This window comes from Chelmon rostratus, chromosome 3, assembly GCF_017976325.1.
Source record: "Chelmon rostratus isolate fCheRos1 chromosome 3, fCheRos1.pri, whole genome shotgun sequence".
NCBI lineage: Eukaryota > Metazoa > Chordata > Actinopteri > Chaetodontiformes > Chaetodontidae > Chelmon > Chelmon rostratus.
Window position 1 is genome coordinate 6,068,466 of NC_055660.1, and position 19,336 is coordinate 6,087,801.

The 19,336-nt window shown below is 43.6% G+C and overlaps 1 protein-coding gene across 1 annotated transcript in view; it reads right to left on the reverse strand.

Moving 5' to 3' along the window:
* cacna1hb (calcium channel, voltage-dependent, T type, alpha 1H subunit b) overlaps positions 1-18,674 on the reverse strand; it is a 39,044-nt gene extending 20,370 nt beyond the window's left edge. The window contains exons 1-10 of the mRNA XM_041933013.1: positions 18,627-18,674; positions 16,216-16,484; positions 8,036-8,129; positions 7,654-7,787; positions 7,163-7,260; positions 5,761-5,920; positions 3,616-3,928; positions 3,420-3,512; positions 2,734-3,313; positions 490-866 (exon numbers count right to left, since the gene is read on the reverse strand). Coding sequence (XP_041788947.1) covers positions 490-866; positions 2,734-3,313; positions 3,420-3,512; positions 3,616-3,928; positions 5,761-5,920; positions 7,163-7,260; positions 7,654-7,787; positions 8,036-8,129; positions 16,216-16,484; positions 18,627-18,674 — 2,166 coding nt within the window. The remainder of the gene's footprint in view (positions 1-489; positions 867-2,733; positions 3,314-3,419; positions 3,513-3,615; positions 3,929-5,760; positions 5,921-7,162; positions 7,261-7,653; positions 7,788-8,035; positions 8,130-16,215; positions 16,485-18,626) is intronic.
* Positions 18,675-19,336: the final 662 nt, after the last annotated feature.

Genomic DNA, 19,336 nt, shown 5'->3' on the forward strand with positions numbered 1-19,336 from the left:
CCTTTCAGCCAATCACAATGTCAGATCTGTCCTCCTCCTCCTCCTCCTCACCCCCCATTCGCTCTGGCTCGCTTCTCTCACTCTGTCCTGTCTCTCCACCGCTCACTCTCTCTCCTGTCCCAGGGTCACGCTTTAATTAACACTTCAGGTCTTATGAGTTTCTCCATCTCCTGATACATGAGTGCACACACCCACACACAGTCACACGCGCGCACACAAACACACACACACACTTGATGATCACATATGCCTGGTACCACACACATAAACAACACACACACACACACACACACACACACACACACTTCATGATCCCATATGCCTGGTGCTGTAAGTGTTGATTGGAGGGTAAGTTCATTGACTCCACCACACAGAGTGATTAGCACATCCATTTTCAATCAAACTACAATCTCCAAGAGGCACGCACACAGACATGCACGTGCACACACATACATGCAGCCTCTTTCACTAATGCACACACAAACGTACCTGTTCGTGGTACTCTATGCCCATCGACAGCGTGTTAATAAGGATAGCAATCATGATTCCTCTGTTGAAGTATCTGCTGCCAACAATGAGATCCAGTTTAGCTTGGAGTACCGCCCAGCAACGCTTGCACAGCCTTTTCTTTGGCTCAGACACCTGTGCATCACCGCGACAGGGGCTGCTACAGTGGCATGGGCTATTACTATGAGATGGGCTGTTGCCATGACACGAGTTGCTGTACCCATGATGCTGGTCTTCAGTCTGCTCATTAACTTTTTCGCTGTCACTAAGTTGGTTATAGTAGATGCAGTATGGGCACACTGAGGATTCCACTGGGACTTCACCTGGCAAGGGTAATGCAGGATGCCCAGTGCACCCACCTGTGCAGACAGAGACAGAAGAAGGAGGTGATATAGACATGTAACAATCCTGCATGCACATAGTAAATAATTGATTCTATATGTTGCACATTCTGTCACTCAATATATTCTCTGCTTGGTAAAGGAGAGCACCTTCATTTCATTTCTGGGAGACGAAAATTCAATAACATGGAAGCCACTGTGCAGTTGGGATGCTTTTGTGCAGAGGGGGAGTTCTTTTATTAGAACAGGGATGTGTGTGTGTCTGTGTGTGAGAGCATATGTGTACGTATGTGTTTGGGGGGAAGGGGTGTGGAGTGAAGCGGGAGTAAGATTTCAGCAGAATTCATTAGCTTGCAGCTCGGGAGGAATGCTCCAATGACATAACAACAAACACTAATCTAGCGCGAGCAGTTCACTTGTCATCACAATTACAACAAATTCATATTTCAGTGGAGACTGATATAGTAAATCCAATCAAGTCGTACTGTGGTGTGTGTCTATAGATAATGTGGGCTGCAAGGAAACTTACACCACATACAGTATGCAAAAAATACACTTAGTATCTAGAGCTGTGATTTTCACGGTTTGGGCCCAGAATCCCTTGTGCATGTAAAAGCATTCTGAATAATTTGTACTAATTTCTTTTGTGTACTGGAAGTGTCCCAGCTACAATTATAATTTATTACTGAATTGTATCAAAATTTGACATCTTTTCTCTGTTACTTAACAAATTTTACACATCAAAGTCAGTTTAACCATCATGAGGAGTACGACTCAGCCAGTGAAAACTGGTGTATGTCTTCTGAGACTGCAGGAACATTGTAAAGCCTGAGAAAACAGCCGCTGATGGCTACACATTTTTAATGGAAAGCCTGTGTTACCAACTGGGGCTGTGGAGTTTATAGGTGTTTTTGGAGCATGACCCATTCAACGGATTCAAAGTCGAGGTGTCATGGGGTTTGCTGCTTTGATTTTGACCATTTAGTTTCTCTGAAGTGAGTCAATTTCATGGAGCACCAATTGAAACCCTTCACATCTGGGAAATCAACACCTTTAAAACCTCAAGGACCCAGTGGGAGCCATTTTTAACAGTTTTCAACATTTTCTAGGTTCCTGAGTCAAAAAATGGTGTGTCTGTTTTGACTCAAGAACCTAACTTGACTTTGCCTCTGACAAGACATGCTCCTGTTAAATTTTTTTAAAACGTGTCTTTATAATGCTGGAACTCCTCACGTGGAACTGTGCGAGGTGTTGTAAATGTGTGTTTGCCTTTTAACATACATCATAAACCTTATTCTCCATCTTTGTGGTTCACAACTGCCATGGGACTACAATGCCCCAAGTGTGATCTTATGTAAGGGCTACACAGATGTGTTGCCTTGGGGCTAATTACCTCAATGTATAAATAAACCACAGTGTTCTTGCATTGAGTTTGCCTCGTAGGCCTGATCTAGGGCTATGACCGAAAGCTTGTCAACGTACTGCAGACTCTAATCTGTGGAAGCTCCTCTGCTTTCTTATAATGCTTTGGGCACCCACAGGAAAATTAAGTGTACCTTCATTGTATCAAAGGTGGCAGAAGTCTGTGATCTGCAGATCTAAGGGTACTGAGGATAAGTGGTAAGTGGGAAAATATATTCTTTTATAATTTTGGAGAACTGACCCTCAAAGATTATTTTATAAAATAAATACTTAAAAGAAAAAAGAAATAAGGAAAGTTACCCAAATCGCTCTGATAAACACAAACTACTAATGTTGCTAGATTACAATGGGCCCAAGGCTGGACTCCAATTCTGTGCCCCCACTTCTGTAAGGCCCAGGTTGACAAGCTATGACCTTGACAGCAATCACACACCACCAGACACACACACCCCTTCATTCTCACCATGCTCCACCACTAGCTGTGGCATTCTGTTGGTGGTCTCCATGGCAACCAGCCCCTTCTGGTCCCGGCCCTTTGCATCCAAGTGACTGAAGAGCGGCGATATGAAGGGGTAATTAAAACCATTCCCTCCATTACTGACAGTGGCCTCAGGCTGAGGCTGATGATGCTGGTGATGATGCTGGTGATGACGATGATAAAGCTGATGAAGGTGTGACAGGTCGTTGGGAGCGTGGCCTGAGTGCCGGTGGGCAAGTCCGTTCATTTCCCCAACTCCGCCCCCCCTAGCAGCTCCGCCGCCTCTGTCCGTCCGGCGCACGCACACGCAGTGAAAGCGCGTGCCTGTCTGAGCATAGCAGCGGGACAGTCGTCGCCACGCCTTGCGGCCCAGGTGCGCCACATAGCGGATGATCTCCTCGTAGCAGCTTCCTGGTTGGCTGTCGCTGGCCAGCGTGGAAGCTGATTGGTGGAGCTGGCGTGCGCGCTGCTCCGATTTCATTAAGGCGTGTTCTCTCTGCTTTGTTTCAGAAAACTGGGTTGCTATGACGACCAGGCACAGGTTGATCATGAAGAAGGAGCCCACCTGACCATGACAACACACACATTACAAATTGCTGCCATGCACAGTACAGTACATTTCATCTCGCTGTTATGCAGGTTTTCATGTGCGTGCCTGTGTGTGTACTTACTATAATGAGGAAGATGAAATAGATGAAGTTGTAGAAAGAATGTGCATCCATAACGTAGTACATGATGTCTACCCAACCTTCTAGAGTAATTACCTGTATGAACACACACGCAGAGAGCTAGAGTAATCACAGTAAAGTGTTGCGTGTAGTGTGCTTTCCCTGATTAAAGCCGTATCCCTGTATATAAACCCTTTACCTGAAAAATGGCGATCCATGCATATCCAATGTTATCAAAGTTAATAGCTCCTTTGTGTGGATTTATTTCCCCAGCCCGACACTCATTGTAGAACTGGTACCAGTTTACACATGATACTGGTTCATCTACTGTAGGTCCCATCTCTGGATGGGCCTCCTCAGCTCCCAGGACGCAGGAAATCCCCGCTACACGTCGGCGAGGCACATCAGAGCACCGAAGCATCCCGTTTTCTCTCTCCGTCGAGCAGATGAAGGGGTGGTCATCGGTGCCATCTGGCCGATAGTAGCCACTCAGGAAGGAAATGTTATATCTCCTGGAGAAGAAGGGGAGAAGGTGAATGAAAAATCAGTTGACATTTTATTGCATTTATTACACATGTATAAAATGATTAACTCATTTGCAGTAATTAAAGATATACATAAGAATAGCAAAGCACAACTTGTTTCCTTACTGTCAACAAATCCTCTGAAAAGACTAAATTCAGCAATGCTCGAGTGTGTTGCTCACTTTCCAACTTCCTTTTCCTGTCTGTGGTGCTCATCCCTGAGCCCATTCGGTCCTTATGAAGATGTAAATCTTTAAAAATGGGTCACAAAATAACAAATATAGTTTTATTATTACAAAAATAGACAGTTTAGTTTTTAGCAATCGTTGCACAGACAGGAGTAGATATTGAATTTGGTGGGGATTATTTTCAACCATGTATTAATAAATACTTGGTGGGATGTTGGTCACAACAACAGGGTCATGCATGTGAGACTGACTCAAACCTGCAGTGCCCATGTTCATCTAAATGAAGCAATATGTTACCCAGTGCCAACACTAATAGTTTGGAGCTCTATGGCACAGAGGAATAAGTTGTATCCGGTTTTGGCTACACAAATAATACTTATTAGATGAATCAGTTCATTGCTTGTGGTCCTTTCATGGGATTTGTTGACAACAGGAATAATATTGAATATTGCCAGCCTTTAAAATGCCCCCCCAAAAGGGGCTTTAAATACAAATAGTACATTTCTGGACAATTTCAGGTAAAGCTTGGACAATTTTTAGGAAGATAAATTATTTTATTGACCTTTTGTTTGTACAAAAGGCTTTTTTTCTGAAAAAAAAAACATGAAGACGGTATGAAATACACAAGGGTCTGAAAGGAGGAAATGAGGAAACAAAGAGAAATATAGATGAAGGTAAAAAAGAGAGAGAGAGCGGGAGGGTGCAGAGGAGAGATAAGCAATCAATCATCTGTGGTGTATGAAGGGGTCACAGAGGAGTGTCGCTCCCTCACGTCTTAATTCAAAAGATCATTTTGTTGTTTATGAAGCAGAAAAAAATAACTGGAAATAAAATCTAAAGAAGGATTAGTTAGCTAACGTGGTTAGAGAGGCAAGAGACAATAACAATATGTATTGCCTTTTCTTATAAAGCTGTAGTATGTTAGAAATGACTGCTGCCTCTGTCATAAAATGAAAATAATAAAAACGTTTTTGCTTTTGCTTCATCACGTTTTGTCAGTGCTGGTGCTACTGTTTTTGTCTGTTTTTAACATAATGTTCACTTGCATTCATTAGAAACTGGGTGTTTTTTAGTTCTCCAGTGTGACAATAGAGCTTCACTGGCTGTTGAATTGAACTGGCACATTACCACTGCCAGTGATTATTATCTAAGCAGGATGGTTGAGCAGATGTGAGGGCAGGAGGTGAACGTGATGTTTTCCGATGTTATGTGATATTATGTGATCGTGTTTGTGGACATGTGAGTGTGAGCATCAGCGAGGGCGAGGTGTAACAGTGTCAGTTAGACAGTGATCGTGCATGACGTGAAGGATCATGTAGGAGAGAACAGGACTGACAGATCATGTCTGAGAGTCCCTGAAGAACAACACACAAAATTCACTTAGTCCTCTTAATCCCTTGATTTGTGATCTCCAATGCCGAAGGTTCCAGCAGGAAACATATTTACACATTTACTCCCTCCCAGATGGAGCTGATTAGAGAACAAACAAGATCAGACTATCTGTGATATTGATCTCCTCTTAGAAATAATGGCTGGGTGAAAGAAGCTAATCAGTGGTGAGCAAACTTTTCACATTAATGAGGTCACTGCATCCCAATGTTGTGACATCTGCCGGTTACTATAGTAACTCACATCTTGATATCCTCTCCCATGAAACAGCGGTTCCTCAGTAGCCCGGCCCACAGCTGCACGCCGACGATGCCGAAGATGAAGAAGACAAAGAAGCACAGTGCCAGCACATTGCCCAGCATGGGAAGTGTGTCAAGGAGGAGGGTCACCAGGATACGCATACCTACCAACACACACAAACACACACATACAGCACAAACACCATAGGCAAGGGCGCAGTAAACACCATAGACTAGCAAAGATGCGTATTAAAGCCTAAATTTTAATGTCAAAGTGTTGGCCTGGCAGGAAAAATCTCTCTGCATTCTGCACAAAACTGGAGCAGTGCAATTAATTCAATGGCAAATAATTGGAGTTCAAATGCTGATAACTGGCCTCCATTCCACTCTGCTGAAGAGCCCACATGGAACATCTTCCTCGTTATTGATTCTAGACTTGGCTACTTCAAACACACTCTCCCATTTTATGAGAAGTCAGTCTGAGTAGCGCCAAGGTCACAGAGTGTAGTAAAAAAAAAAAAAAAGTGAAGTTGGCTGGCCAGTTTGTGAGCTGTTAAGAACAACAGGAGCATCACAATGATTCCCATGACTTTGTTCACTGTGCTCTTATTTGTTTACACATTACGTATATCAAAAGGAAAGCTGCTCCTGTTAATAGCTGGGCAGCTTGGGAAATTAAAGGAATGAAGTGGAATTTACAGTGCAGTCAGAGAGTGCAAGGACAGTGACACATTTTTAATGTCTTGGCTCTGACTAATGAGCTTGCTGACTTTCAGCTGAGGTGATGTGTTTCCACATCAGATGAACATTGTAGGAATTTCATACAATTTTATAGTCCACCAATTATAGGGGGCAGAGAGTTGATTGGACAAGTTAACATGACCTGAAAGAAATCTCGCACAGACATCAAATTGAATACTTCAGTATACGACCCAAAGACCTCGGCAGACACTTGGTATCTTTCCTGCTGACGCTCTGCCAGGCCTGTACCGCAGTCTTCTTCACTTCTGGCTTGTTTCAGAGGCTTTGAGCCTTCAATCTTGTCTTCAGCAGGTCAAACACACAATAAGTTGGATTGCTGTGAAGTCAGCAACTTGTCCAGTCAAGAACATTATATGGTTTGACCGTAAAAATCTCCTTAGTTGCCTTCTCTCTTCTCTCTTTTCAATGTTTGACATGCTGCATTGTCCAAAAGTCAAGAGAGTCCTACACTGTTCACCCAAATTGGATGCGAACACACTTTAAAACTCTTAAAAGTTTAATGTCAGCACTTTAACCTCACAGCCACTGTTTAATTGAAAATCCAATGTGCTTGAGCACAGAGCCAAAACAATGAAAGGCAATACAAAATTGTTGTAACCCTCTCTAAGAGACATGTATGGTGGAGGAAAAAAGAGAAAACTCACTGGGAACTCTGTTGATGGCTCGCAATGGGCGGAGAACCCGGACGGTCCTGATAGCTGATAGGCTGACATTGTGTCCATCAAGCGAGTACTCCAGCATTCTGAGGAGAGGGAAAGCCACCGCTGTGTCACTGGCATCCTGATCAGCCTGACCTTGGCAAACCCTGTACGTCTACAGGGAATCCAGCAGAACGCACTGCACTGTCTCTGGGATACATAGCCTTTTAACTACCAATCACCGAGGTCTCTGTCTCTCAGGACCGAATGATGCCATTGTCATTCTACAGAGCTGTCACACACACACACACACACACACACTTCGTCCAAACACGTCTAAGCACGCGCACACACACGCTTGACATTTAACTGGCATTAAACAAGTGTCTAAGCTTTACACAAAACACACACATACACACACACTTTTGGCTCATATTTAATGTCAGATGCGCGTGTGTGCGTGTGCATGTGGGTGTGTACGTCTGTCAAACACTCACCCCACTATAACAATGAAGAAGTCCAATCTGTTCCATGTGTCGCCTAGGTAACCACTCTGACCTATGACCCCAAGAGCCACCATCTTCACCAGCATTTCCCCGGCAAAAAACACAAAGATCCCATCATCCAAAGCCTGCTTGCGCAGACACACGCACACACACATGCACACGCACACACACACACACACACACACCCAGAGGATTAGCGTAAACTGATTAAGAGGGGAAAAAATTAAAGCAAAAACTTTTCAGACCCTTGATAATAAGTCTCACAGCAGAACATAATTAGTTTGTAATTTCAGATTGTGTGTGTGCGTACGTGTGTGTGTGTGTGTGTGTGTGTGTGTGTGTGTGTGTGTGTGAATGTATGTGTGTCCTTTACCTGCAGCAGGAAGTGGGTGTGGTCACAGGGCTGGAACATCCCTAGAGTCACACAGTTCAGCAGGATGGCCAAAATGCTCACACGCTCAAACCATGTGACACAAGGTTAAGGATCAATGCCACGGGAGAGTTTGAACATTGATTACAACAACAACATTCAATAACATTTCATTAAAGAGCCTCAGCCAATCATTGCACACCAAGTAGACTGCTGCTTGTATATACCCCTTTAGCTCCATCCAGGTGTCCCCCCTTTGTCCAAATTAGATTTTTATGGCTGCATCCATGTTTACCTAGAGTCTATGGAGTTGATTGTTAAGATCCGACAAATGGAATTACAAATGGGTGAAAAAAAAAAAGAGAAATTAATGTGTTTCAGTAAGGTGTTGGGCCACCACGAGCTGTCATAACAGCCTCAATGCTCTTTGTCATCGATGCTCTGGAACTTTTTTTGAGTGATAAACACCATTCTTCCGAGGTATATTCCCTCTTTTGGTGTTTTAATGATGGTGGTGGAGAGCACGACCAACAGGTCACTCACAAAAATCCCATTGGGGTGCCCAGGTAGCTCATTTAGTAGAGCTTGTGTCTTCACTGCAGCGGCCTGAACTCAACCCCAATCTGTGGCCCCTTGCTCCATGTCGTCCCCCCTCTCCTCCCTCTCTAATCTATCACTCTCCTTCTCTATAAAGTAAAGGCAAAAGCCAAAAAATACGATAAAATCTTGAATATATCCCATTGAGATCTGGTGAAGAACACAGGATATGATTCACATAGTTTTCCTTCTCATCAAACCATTCAGTGACCCCTCATGCCCTGTGCTGAATCATTTGCATTCATTATGTTTTCTCTGTTCATTTATTCAGGCTTTTCCTTTGACTTGTTACCCATCCGTATCTAGCCAGTGGTAATGTCTTTAGCAACCCAGAGGAAACCGTGAACAAACTAACTGATGGATGTTAAAGGTCTAGCCATGTCTATTGTGCTGTGTACAAACATTATTGGAGTGAACTTACAAAATGTCTGTCTGAGCACACACACACAACTCCAAGTGTGAATTTTGTGCCTCACAGCTTGTAAAATCGAATTTGCAAGCACAGAGCTGAACGTACTAACCTAAAGAAATTTTTAGGAGGGTAGAAATTTGCAATAATAAGCTTAAATGCGCCAACTTTAATTTACAAGCACAGCTCCTGACAGAACATTCTGACATGTTTAATATTCACGACTACAAAAGCAAGAGAGCTACCATGAAACAGTCGGTGAGACATTTGAAGTCAGTTTAAGTGTAAACCTGCGCATGGTGTGTGTTTGTGCATCTGTGTTGCTTGCTTGCTGTCAAACTGGAAGACGAAGCACGGCTCAGAAGTGAAAAGCGGGGAGGTTTAAAAGGGGAAATAGTCTGAAGTAGAAAGTTAAAGGGAAGATTGTGTTGGCTTCACACAAACACAGACACATACACACATACACACTCACATTTGTGCACAAATGTGAAAACTGCTGAATGGATGACAGGGATGTATTCAAGAGCCAAGGACGCATACATAACAAAGCCTGGAGCGCGCACATGGACAGATACACATAGACACATGTGCGCACACACACACGCTCACACACAGAGTCCCCTTCCCGGACACTTTGCTCTCGAGAGGGCGGAAAAATTAATGAGAGTACAATCCTTTATCACCCTTGAGACAGAGAGAGAGAGCAAGAGAGAGAGAGAGAAAGGGAGAGGGAGAGAGAGAGGGTGGGTAATCCAGTGTCCTCCCTTTGCTGTGGTTGCCATGGGAACCCCCATCTCACCGTGGGAACTGACTTCTGAGTTTCACAATCCGCTTGCATCCTGTCTGGACTGGAACACAATTAATACACACACAAACACACACACACACACAACAGAAAATGATGTCCTTCAGCACAACTCCTGCTGAAACACCCTTCATTTCCTCAGTGCTGGGGAGGCTCGTTTTAGTCCCGCTCCGCCTGTGTAAGTTACAGCAGCTTAAATAACCCTGTGTGTCCATAAAACATGCGCTGATGCACAGACGCACACGCATGCATTGTTAAACAAGGGATGGGGCAGGGTCAAGGTGTGAGTGATGGATGAGATGGGAGTATTTCCACGGTTGGCCCATCATTCAACATCAGTGATGAAACACATGGGGAACGTTCTCTCCTCTGTCTCTTGCTTTTCCTTTATCTCCCCTCACACTCAACCTTTCACTCTATCATCTCTCATTTTCCTCCACAGCCTTTTTCCCCCTCTCTTTGGCCCAATTATTTTTCTCTTTGCTCTGCTCCTCCTGCTCTTTGTCTCCCCCCTCATCCTTTATATAGTGCTGTATAATTTCCCCATCTTCATTCCATATCATTTCTCGCATTTCTATTTTGCCTCTCTCATCCTCTCCCGTGCTCACAAACTCTCCTTTCTCTCCAAACTGCTTTTTGCTCTGCGCCCTCCTCATCTATTTCTACCATCTTCACATATGACTGCCCTTGGGTAAAGCTTTAGTCTCTCTGTCAGAAACCTGGATCTCAGCCAACAGATAAACTACAACTACGCTTAATAATTAACATGGCTAGAGAGATAGAGAGGTGGAGGTGAGAGATAGAGATATAGATACAGTAAGGGACAGGTGGAGGAGAGAAAAAGAGCGGGCAAGAGAAAAGGGCGATTAGTGATAAGGTGAAGAAAAATGGTTCAGAAAAAAATGGAATTACCGCCTAGTGGTTTAATGCCTCCGCCAACCAGTAAAGTTGCAGTTTACATCCGAGTTGGTCCAGACATATGGCATATGTCATGAAGACTTGGAAGAAATTTAATAAAAGGTGTGAAGTGTTTTTTTTTTGTGAAATAGAAGTTCTATGTATGATTCCAGCGAATAACCTTCAGTTAGAAACCTGAGAGAGAGCTTCATCACATGTCGCAACAACAATCACCTGAAGCTCAATACCAGCAAAAACAATGGTTCACTACTACTGTAGTAAGTAAGTTCACTGAGAGAAACTAAAAAAAGAGCCAAATTCCTTGTATGTGTTCACATGCTTGGCCATTAAGGCTGATTCTGATAGAACACAAACTTGTAGCCATGACAGTAGCTAATCCTGCAAATATGGATGTTGCTGCAAAGACGCTACAACTGATACAACGTGGATGCTTCACACACATCTTCTACCAGGCAGCACAGAAGATCTACACAATCACCACAGTTTCAAGGTGGGCACCCAAGATTAATGTTACCAACTCAGTACCTGGACACAACTTCCCCTTCTGTTCCTGAGTTATGGTGTCCAGAAAAGTGTTTTTGCAGAACATTATGAGGGCACAATGTTCTGGATATAAAATGTCATCACTCCAACATTTGTGCATGTGTGCGAAATTTTGTCATAATTAGCATATACATTCTTCAGTTATGGCCAAAAATGTATTTTGCAAGGTCACAGTGACGTTGCACTTTGACCACCAAATTGTAATCAGTTCAACCTTTTGTTGAAGTGGACGTTTGTAGCGGGCGTAATGAAATTCCCTTTATTGAGGTATCGCATTCATGACAATGGGACGGACGTGTGGTCACAGTGACCTCTGACCTCCAAAATCTAATCAGTTCAACATTGAGTCAAAGTGAACATTTGTGCCACATTTGAAGAAATTCCGTCAAGATGTTCCAGAGATATCGCGTTCACGAAATGGGATGGATGGACGGACCCTAACCCTAACCTGAAAACATTACACCTCCAGCCACCGCTGTCACAGGCATGGAGGGATAAAAAACACAGCGGAGCAGCGGGATAAGGTGAAGACTCTTAAGTGCAAGCAACTAAACTGCTACGTGGCCTCAACGCTTTATATTCTCCCTCATCCTCCTATCTTCTCATTCTTCCTCCCTCCCCAAGAACCACCACCTCCCCCCTCCTCTTCCTCATATCCCATGCACTGCGCTTCTCGAACTCTCTCCCCTCGAGTGCCAACACAGGTAATAAAGGTCAGGCAGACATTATAAATCAAATAAGATCACATCACCATGATCTTTCTGGCATTCTCCTCCACCCTTGGCTGGGATGCACATGGTAAGGCCAGCGTGCAGGAAAATTTTCATATGCAACGTTCATTAACTTGAAAGGATCGTACCATAGGGACACCCAGGCCGTCTGGACACATGTAAGATATGGCCAGAATTTTTCATTTTCATCAGGCATAGTTGAGAGGGTTTTAGATTTCCTGGTGTGGTACCACTGTCTCAAATCACATCCTTTCTAAAAGGTCAGAAGCTGTAAATTATACCTTTATATATATCAGTTACAAACCATTAAGAAGAACAACCTCTGGGCTGCCAGGCTGTGAAAATCTCATAAGGTGCTGTAATATCTTCTAGCATTCTTCTTCTACTATGACACTCGCTTTGTTTTTTTAACTTACTCTCAAGTTCATCAGGAAGACAAGGAAGACTTCTGGGAAAGCTCTTCATCGGATGTGGACCAAAAGCCATTAACATCTTATTAACATTTACTTACTGCAGACTTGACGGATTGTTGTAAAATCCCTTCAGTAATGACTTACTAACATTTATAATTGCAGATCAGCTGGCTTATTACAAAGTGAGAAACTCATGAGTCCTTATAAATGACTTCCTAACTAAAAGATAAGATACATTTTTATCAACCACGCACGCGGCACGGCTCTGTAGATGGAGACGTTAGTTAGTTGGTTGATTGGTTCACTACCAGACTGAAATACTGGGGCTTCCATAAAATTTGGTATATATAGTATCCATGGTACCCAGAAGATGAATCCTAGTGATGATTGATACTCTGACTTTTTCAGTAGCGTGATCATGAGGTTCATTTTTGTGGTATTGACTGACGTATCCACTATGGGATGTCCTGATGGCCAAATGGTCGAGGCACATGTACAGTGACCCTCGTCGATTCCAGGGTCACGCACTTCTCTCTCTCTTTTGTTTCCTGTCGGCCTCAACACTGTCCTACCCAATAAAGACAAACAAATCTTTGGAAAAAGTCAATAATTATTTGATGAACTGACATGAAATTAGGTGCACACTTAGTATGGACTGTTATATCACTGTTATCATCTCCTGACATTTCCTCTGGCGCCATTATCAGGTCTTAACATTAATTTGTCGAATACACATAAAAAACAACTTTCAGTCAGTGGCTAAAAGGCCTATCAAGCTGTGTTTCCAAGGAAAACTTAACATTTTTGAAAACACAAGGACGATGAGGGTTTCATTTGTGAACTTCATGGACTTTAAATATATCTTATTGCTTTTGCTTTTTTTGGAACTTTTTCTTCTCTTTGAATATGTTTTTTCTCTCTGTGTGTTATACATCTGGCATGGACACAAACTCAGTATGACTCCACTGGATGAAAAAAATTATTTACTCACATTTATAAATGCAGACCTGATTTTAGAAAGTGAAACACTGTGTGACATTTAAGTGCAGTTACAAATACTAGTTAGTCATTAATAAAATGTCACGAGTTTCTCACTCTCTCATGAGGCATAGAGTCAGTAGTTATTGTATTGGTTTGTCATTAATAGGGGAATTTAAGAGCTGTGTGTAATGCTAGAGGACAAATCTATTAATAAAGCCATTAGCTACAATTTATAAACCACATGATAAAGAGACTAGAAAGTGGTATTGATCAAAAAATGTTTGGTCTGGGAGGAAATCCTCAAATGTAAACTACTGCGTATGAATGAGCAACCTGCTCACTAGTTTCCTCATGCACTTTGCAGCTTGGACACACACTTTCACTCTGGAATCCATACACACAGACTTGATTAAACATAACCCAGTTAAGCTTGAAGACTGCCAGTTTGTGTGTGTGTGTGTGTGTGTGAGAGAGAGAGAGAGAGAGAGAGAGAGGGGAAGAGAGTGTCTGAAATGAAGGTGGGCAAAGTTAAGTTACTGCCAAGTTGTCACATCCTCTAGCTCCACCCCCTTGGAGTGTGACAGATGGTAACCATGGAAACGCTTGCTGGAATCATGTTAATTGGACGAAATGATTCTGACAGCTCACCCCTCTTTGAGTAAGACCTCCTCCTATCCATCGTGGTCTTCCTATCACCCCCTTACACATACACATACACACTCCGCTCAACCCAATTAAGAGGCAGTTTAGGAACAAGGACGTGAGAGAGGGATGACTAGGATGGCAGGGGATTGATATTGAGTAAAGAGGGATGAGAGAAAGAGGAAAAGACAGGGAGAGCAGAGGAAGAAAGGCAGGCAGAGAAAGGTACTTGTATAGGAGTGACAGATACAGCTTTTCTCATCTTTAAACAAAAGGAAATGCTCTGAATGTTTCATGCACTGCTGAATAAGTTATGTCCTGTGTGTGTGTGTGTGTGTGTGCATGCGCGCTCTTGCCCCTGCACCTCCCCACATGTGTGTGTGAGTTTCTGTGTGTGTCATATGTTACACTTTAAAGGAGCATGATGACTGCCGCATGGAAAGCTCAGCACTTCACAAAGTAGGCACCTTGTTCCACACTTACAGTGAATCCAATGTCTAAGAAAGAAGAAATAACAGAAATCAATGTAGCTTGGAAGGAATACAAGAGAATGTTATATAATAGCAAAAGCCAATCTTGTTGTTCCAAATAAATTTGCTAGATGTGCTGTAGGGTGGAAAGATGTACAGTATGCTGTAAACATGGCACAAAGGAGGATGGCTGTGTTTGTAAGAGGGAGGAAATGGAAGGAGAGGAGATAGGAAATTAATTTGTAATATGTACTGAGTGCAAAAAAAGGCAGAAAGGAAGGAGGGGTCACCTCAGGAAAAATGGGACTTAGAGCTCTTGGGGACTGCCCCCCCCTTGTGCGCTCACATTAATGTCCCTGTCGAACAACGTCCACCCACATTACTTCCCCCGCAGATCACTCACAGACAAACACACACACACACACACACTGTAAGTATAAAGTATAAAAGTATATACAAATACATAAAATGAGACAGTAGCCGTGCTGTATGGACACGCAAATGGACAGGAAGACAGACAGACTCGCAAACACACACAAAAACAAACAAACGGCGCAATCGGAAGTAACCGGGCCGTCGGGGCAGAGCTACGCTGTTGCCAAGCAACCAGGTGATTCCTCTAAAGAGCCTCTCCATGGGAGATTCCCTCGTTTGTGTGAGGGCATTCACTTGCTTGTGTGCGTGCGTGCTCGCATGTGTGTGTGTGCATGATCGCGAGTGTTTGTTTGCAAGTGCGTCCAGTAAGTTAGTGCTGATACAGTGAGCGTACAATGTTCTGGGATGCGACTGTGGTAACAACCCAGCAGGCTACAGAAGAGCTTGGTTCATGGCAATTGTAGTTTTTTTTCTTTTCCTCTTGGTGTACATTTTATTTATTCAGCAATTATGTATTTATATTTTATAGAGTACACAGAGTGCTGACGGTGGCAAATACCCGCAGACGTGCACAGACAGGCGCACAACGACACGCACAGGCTGAGCAACACACACGCGCGCGCACACACACGGAGTTATAAGCAGTATTCAATTTAGAAAGCCTTGACAAATCCCTGAGGTGTTGCTGACGTTTATGCATGCTTCGGAGTATTCATAGCCGCTGTATGTGTGATAGCTGCACACACACACTCACACCTTCATGTCTACAGCAGGTAGGGGTTGAGACAGAGAATGAGAGACAGGGAGGGGAATGGGTGGTGAGACGATGAAGACAGAGGCAGAGCGAAGTTTGGGAGGTGACGTGAGTTTTTCTCTTTTCGTGACTCCTTACGCTGTATAAATGGAGGACGGTAACAATGCTACTGACAGGCAACTGTAACCCTGGAGATTCATTAGGGCTTGTCACCATGGAAACCTCCAATCAGGGAAAAATGTTAGCCATCTTTTCCTACAACTAATGGGTCCAAGGAAATACCTGAGGTCCTCCAAGCACACATACACATATACACACACACGCCTACGTAGACATGCACAGTACTGACCTTCCTGTCTCCCCTGTGTTTAAACGTAAAGTAAACATCTAGGTGCTAGTTGCCTTGTCGGTACAACAGCTTTGAGAAAGTACAGAGCTGAAACACAGACCATATCTCTCTCACAATATAAACAGAAGCACACTCAAATGCACAAACGCACACATGTTCGGAGTGCTCCAGGTGCACTCCCGGCGCTGAAGGATATGGGTGGCAGACAGCTCGAAGGCACCAGGAGCGGGGTGGGCTGGTTTGGGTCAGAGCCAAAAGAACCACTGGTGCTAGAGAGGGGTACGGCAGTTCCTCTTTTTCCTCCTCCTCCTCTTCCTCCCCGTCCTGCTCCCTTTCCTCTGCCTCAACTGACACACGCACCCTCTCCTCCTCCTCCTCCTCATCCTCTTCTTCCTGCGTTGGTCCTCTACGCTGCTCATGCAGGTCTGGCTCCTGGGTGCCCGTCATGGCCGTGCTGTGAACAGCCTGGATGTAAAAGAGGGCGCGGGGGCAGCGGCAGACTGTTCAGGACACGGCAACATATGGATGCATGTGCGTGTGTCTGTGTTAATGTGTGTGTTTCTGCTGAGCTGCCTTGTGCCAAGCACTGCGGCTCGGCAAAACAAACCAGAACCGTGCCGACTGTCAAGCCTGCCATCCTGTCCACAAGAACCTTTACCCTCGAGCAAAGCAGCATAAAAAAAAACTCTTCTATGCTTTTTCTCTGAAACAATAAGTGACCTTCAGGAGCAGAATCACAGCCAGCAAGCAGTCCTGAGCAGGAAACATAAATCTAAATAAATCCAAACACAATGAACTAATAGATGTGAGCAAAGGTGCAAACACAGAGCCAGTGCAGACAACAGGAAGCACTTAGACCCCTTGGACATAATCCTACAGCTGTACAATTCAGTGATGACAACAGGCCATTACAGCTGATGTTTTTAATCCAGACTGGCTTTAAACAATCTGGACATACAGGGATAAAGTAGCTTAGACAGCTTAGACAATAAAGTGTGTTATCGGGTACTCGTATTGTCAGTTCTTCGATTTTTTTTCATCTATAATTAATTTCCACTCGTGATGTTAGTTATACACAATTTTTCCTTGGGGTATAAAATCTCATGAAAAACATAACACTGTCGAGCTCCAGCAGCCTGCGGTTAATTCTTATAAGTACTGACTGGAATTTCTTGAAGCATTGGAATATCATGTAGGAACTGTCAAATTGAATGATAATCTCAGTTTAAATTAAGACCGTGATCACAAGAGCGGATTCGTTTCCTGGCTTCAGATTTCATTTTTTAAATTTTATCACATTTTCTGCTTTATTGGGCAGCGTGCAGTGGAGTTTGGCAGGAAAAGATGAGAGTTGGAGCACGTATTGTCACGAGTACACAGCAAACGCTGCCCACCGGTCCACCTTGTGCTCCTTCCAATGCCTATCCGTCCCCTGAGATTCTGGCAAATGTATTCCAAAGAAACCTATTTGTTATTAAGTTGAGCAAGTGCTGGATTATTTGGAAAACTAATATAAAGAAGAATTGGGACAACAGAAGTCTGTGCCAACCACGAGCCCATGCAGGCATATATACGCTGCCTACAGTGTGACAGGACAACAGTAGAACTGGCAAGCAAGTTCACAGCGTAGAGAGGAGTGTAGTATCTGTGTGTGCGCGTTTGATGAAAATAATGAGATTGAATCTGCCAGTATCCTTTATTCCTTCTCATTATGGGCACATAGCCTAGACTGTGTGAGGAGCCAAGGGCTGCACAGTTTAAGGCTTTTTGTTGTGATTCAATAGTAGCCGTTGGGTGGACATCAATTAACCATTGAAAAAAACAACAGAAAGCTATTCTCCTGCAGTTAAAAACCTGCTGATGTGTCCTTTCAAAACGTTTTAGAAACTCATTATGAACCCCCCTTGCTAACAGCCAGGCCATGTGGAAATCAAATCATCCTACTAAATCTCACCCAGTCACCAGGACAAAATATATTCATACCTCTACAGGATCTCTGAAACCCATTAAGCTCTATATTCATACTGTGAACTCATCATAAATGCATAAATTGCCCAAAATGTTTACCAAGAATTTACACCAGCTTCATGCTCGAAAAAGCCAGAGTGAACAACACATCTCCAGAAATCCAAAAAGGTTCATTTTACTCTCAGTGTTATATTGTGATATAGGCCTACTGTACATCCGTCCAAGGCCAGTCAGTATCACATACCGACGACATCTATGAGGCTACAGCCTTTCCCAGCATTACTCTGGTTCGGAGCACTCAAACGAAAAACGGCCTAATTAATCATTTAATAAACTGTAAATTATATAAAGCCAAACATCTGAACATTTTGGCGATATTATGTGATATAAAAACTGTATAGGCCTATAATAAAGTATGATAAGGTCACTAACTTATTATGTAGTGCCAAAGGCACTTTATAACTGCCTATAAAAACATCATTTTAATTTCTTCCTTCTTGTGGAAGACACACCGCCATTGACAAGGAGCGACATCACAGGACCTGGACATTTTCTATTTTGCCACGTACATTCACCCAGCGCAGAGCCCGGGACAGGACAGCAAGAAAAAAGTACATTTACAGCACATAAAACAAAAACTTTGTCTGCAATCCTTACCGGGGAGCAGCGTCCATCCACTAGCGTCATTCACTCCGGGTCCGCCGTGCGCCCTGAGCTCCCGGAGCCCTGGTGCTCCATCTGAGAGCAGCCCGCTGGTCCTCTGCCTCCTCCACCCCCTGCCGATATCCAAACTCAGTCCGTCGGTCGGAAGGATGAAAAAGAGGAAAAATGATAGATGAATGTGACGCAGAAGTTATAATAACCGGGAAAAGTAAAGTTATTTAGGACCAAGCAGCTCCCCGTGCGTCTGCGTCCCCTCAGCCGCTGGACACGCTCTGCGGTGTCAGGTACCGGAGTTCAGGCGCACCGGGGAGGGAGAGCCGCGTCAAGCTAGCTAGAGAGAGGACCGGAGATACTCGTATTTTACCTTCAAAATAAGGCAGTCTATTCCCGGAAGCTACACCCTACACGCATTATAAGTAATTTGAGTTAAAGAAGAGAAAGAAAGAAAAGACACACGCTTACCTTGTGGACGTTAGTCATATATACTGCATACAAATTTCACATTGGTACAACCGTTGAGTTTTTAGCTAGTTTTAGTAGCCTAGCTGTTGAGGCAATGAGTCATTCCTCATTGAAATACTGTGGCATAGGTCTAATCTTTGACCATTTCTCTCAGCTTTCATTTCTCATTGTAAATGAAATAGAACATAGGAATTAAGCAAGTTATTCAGAACGGGGGAAAAATC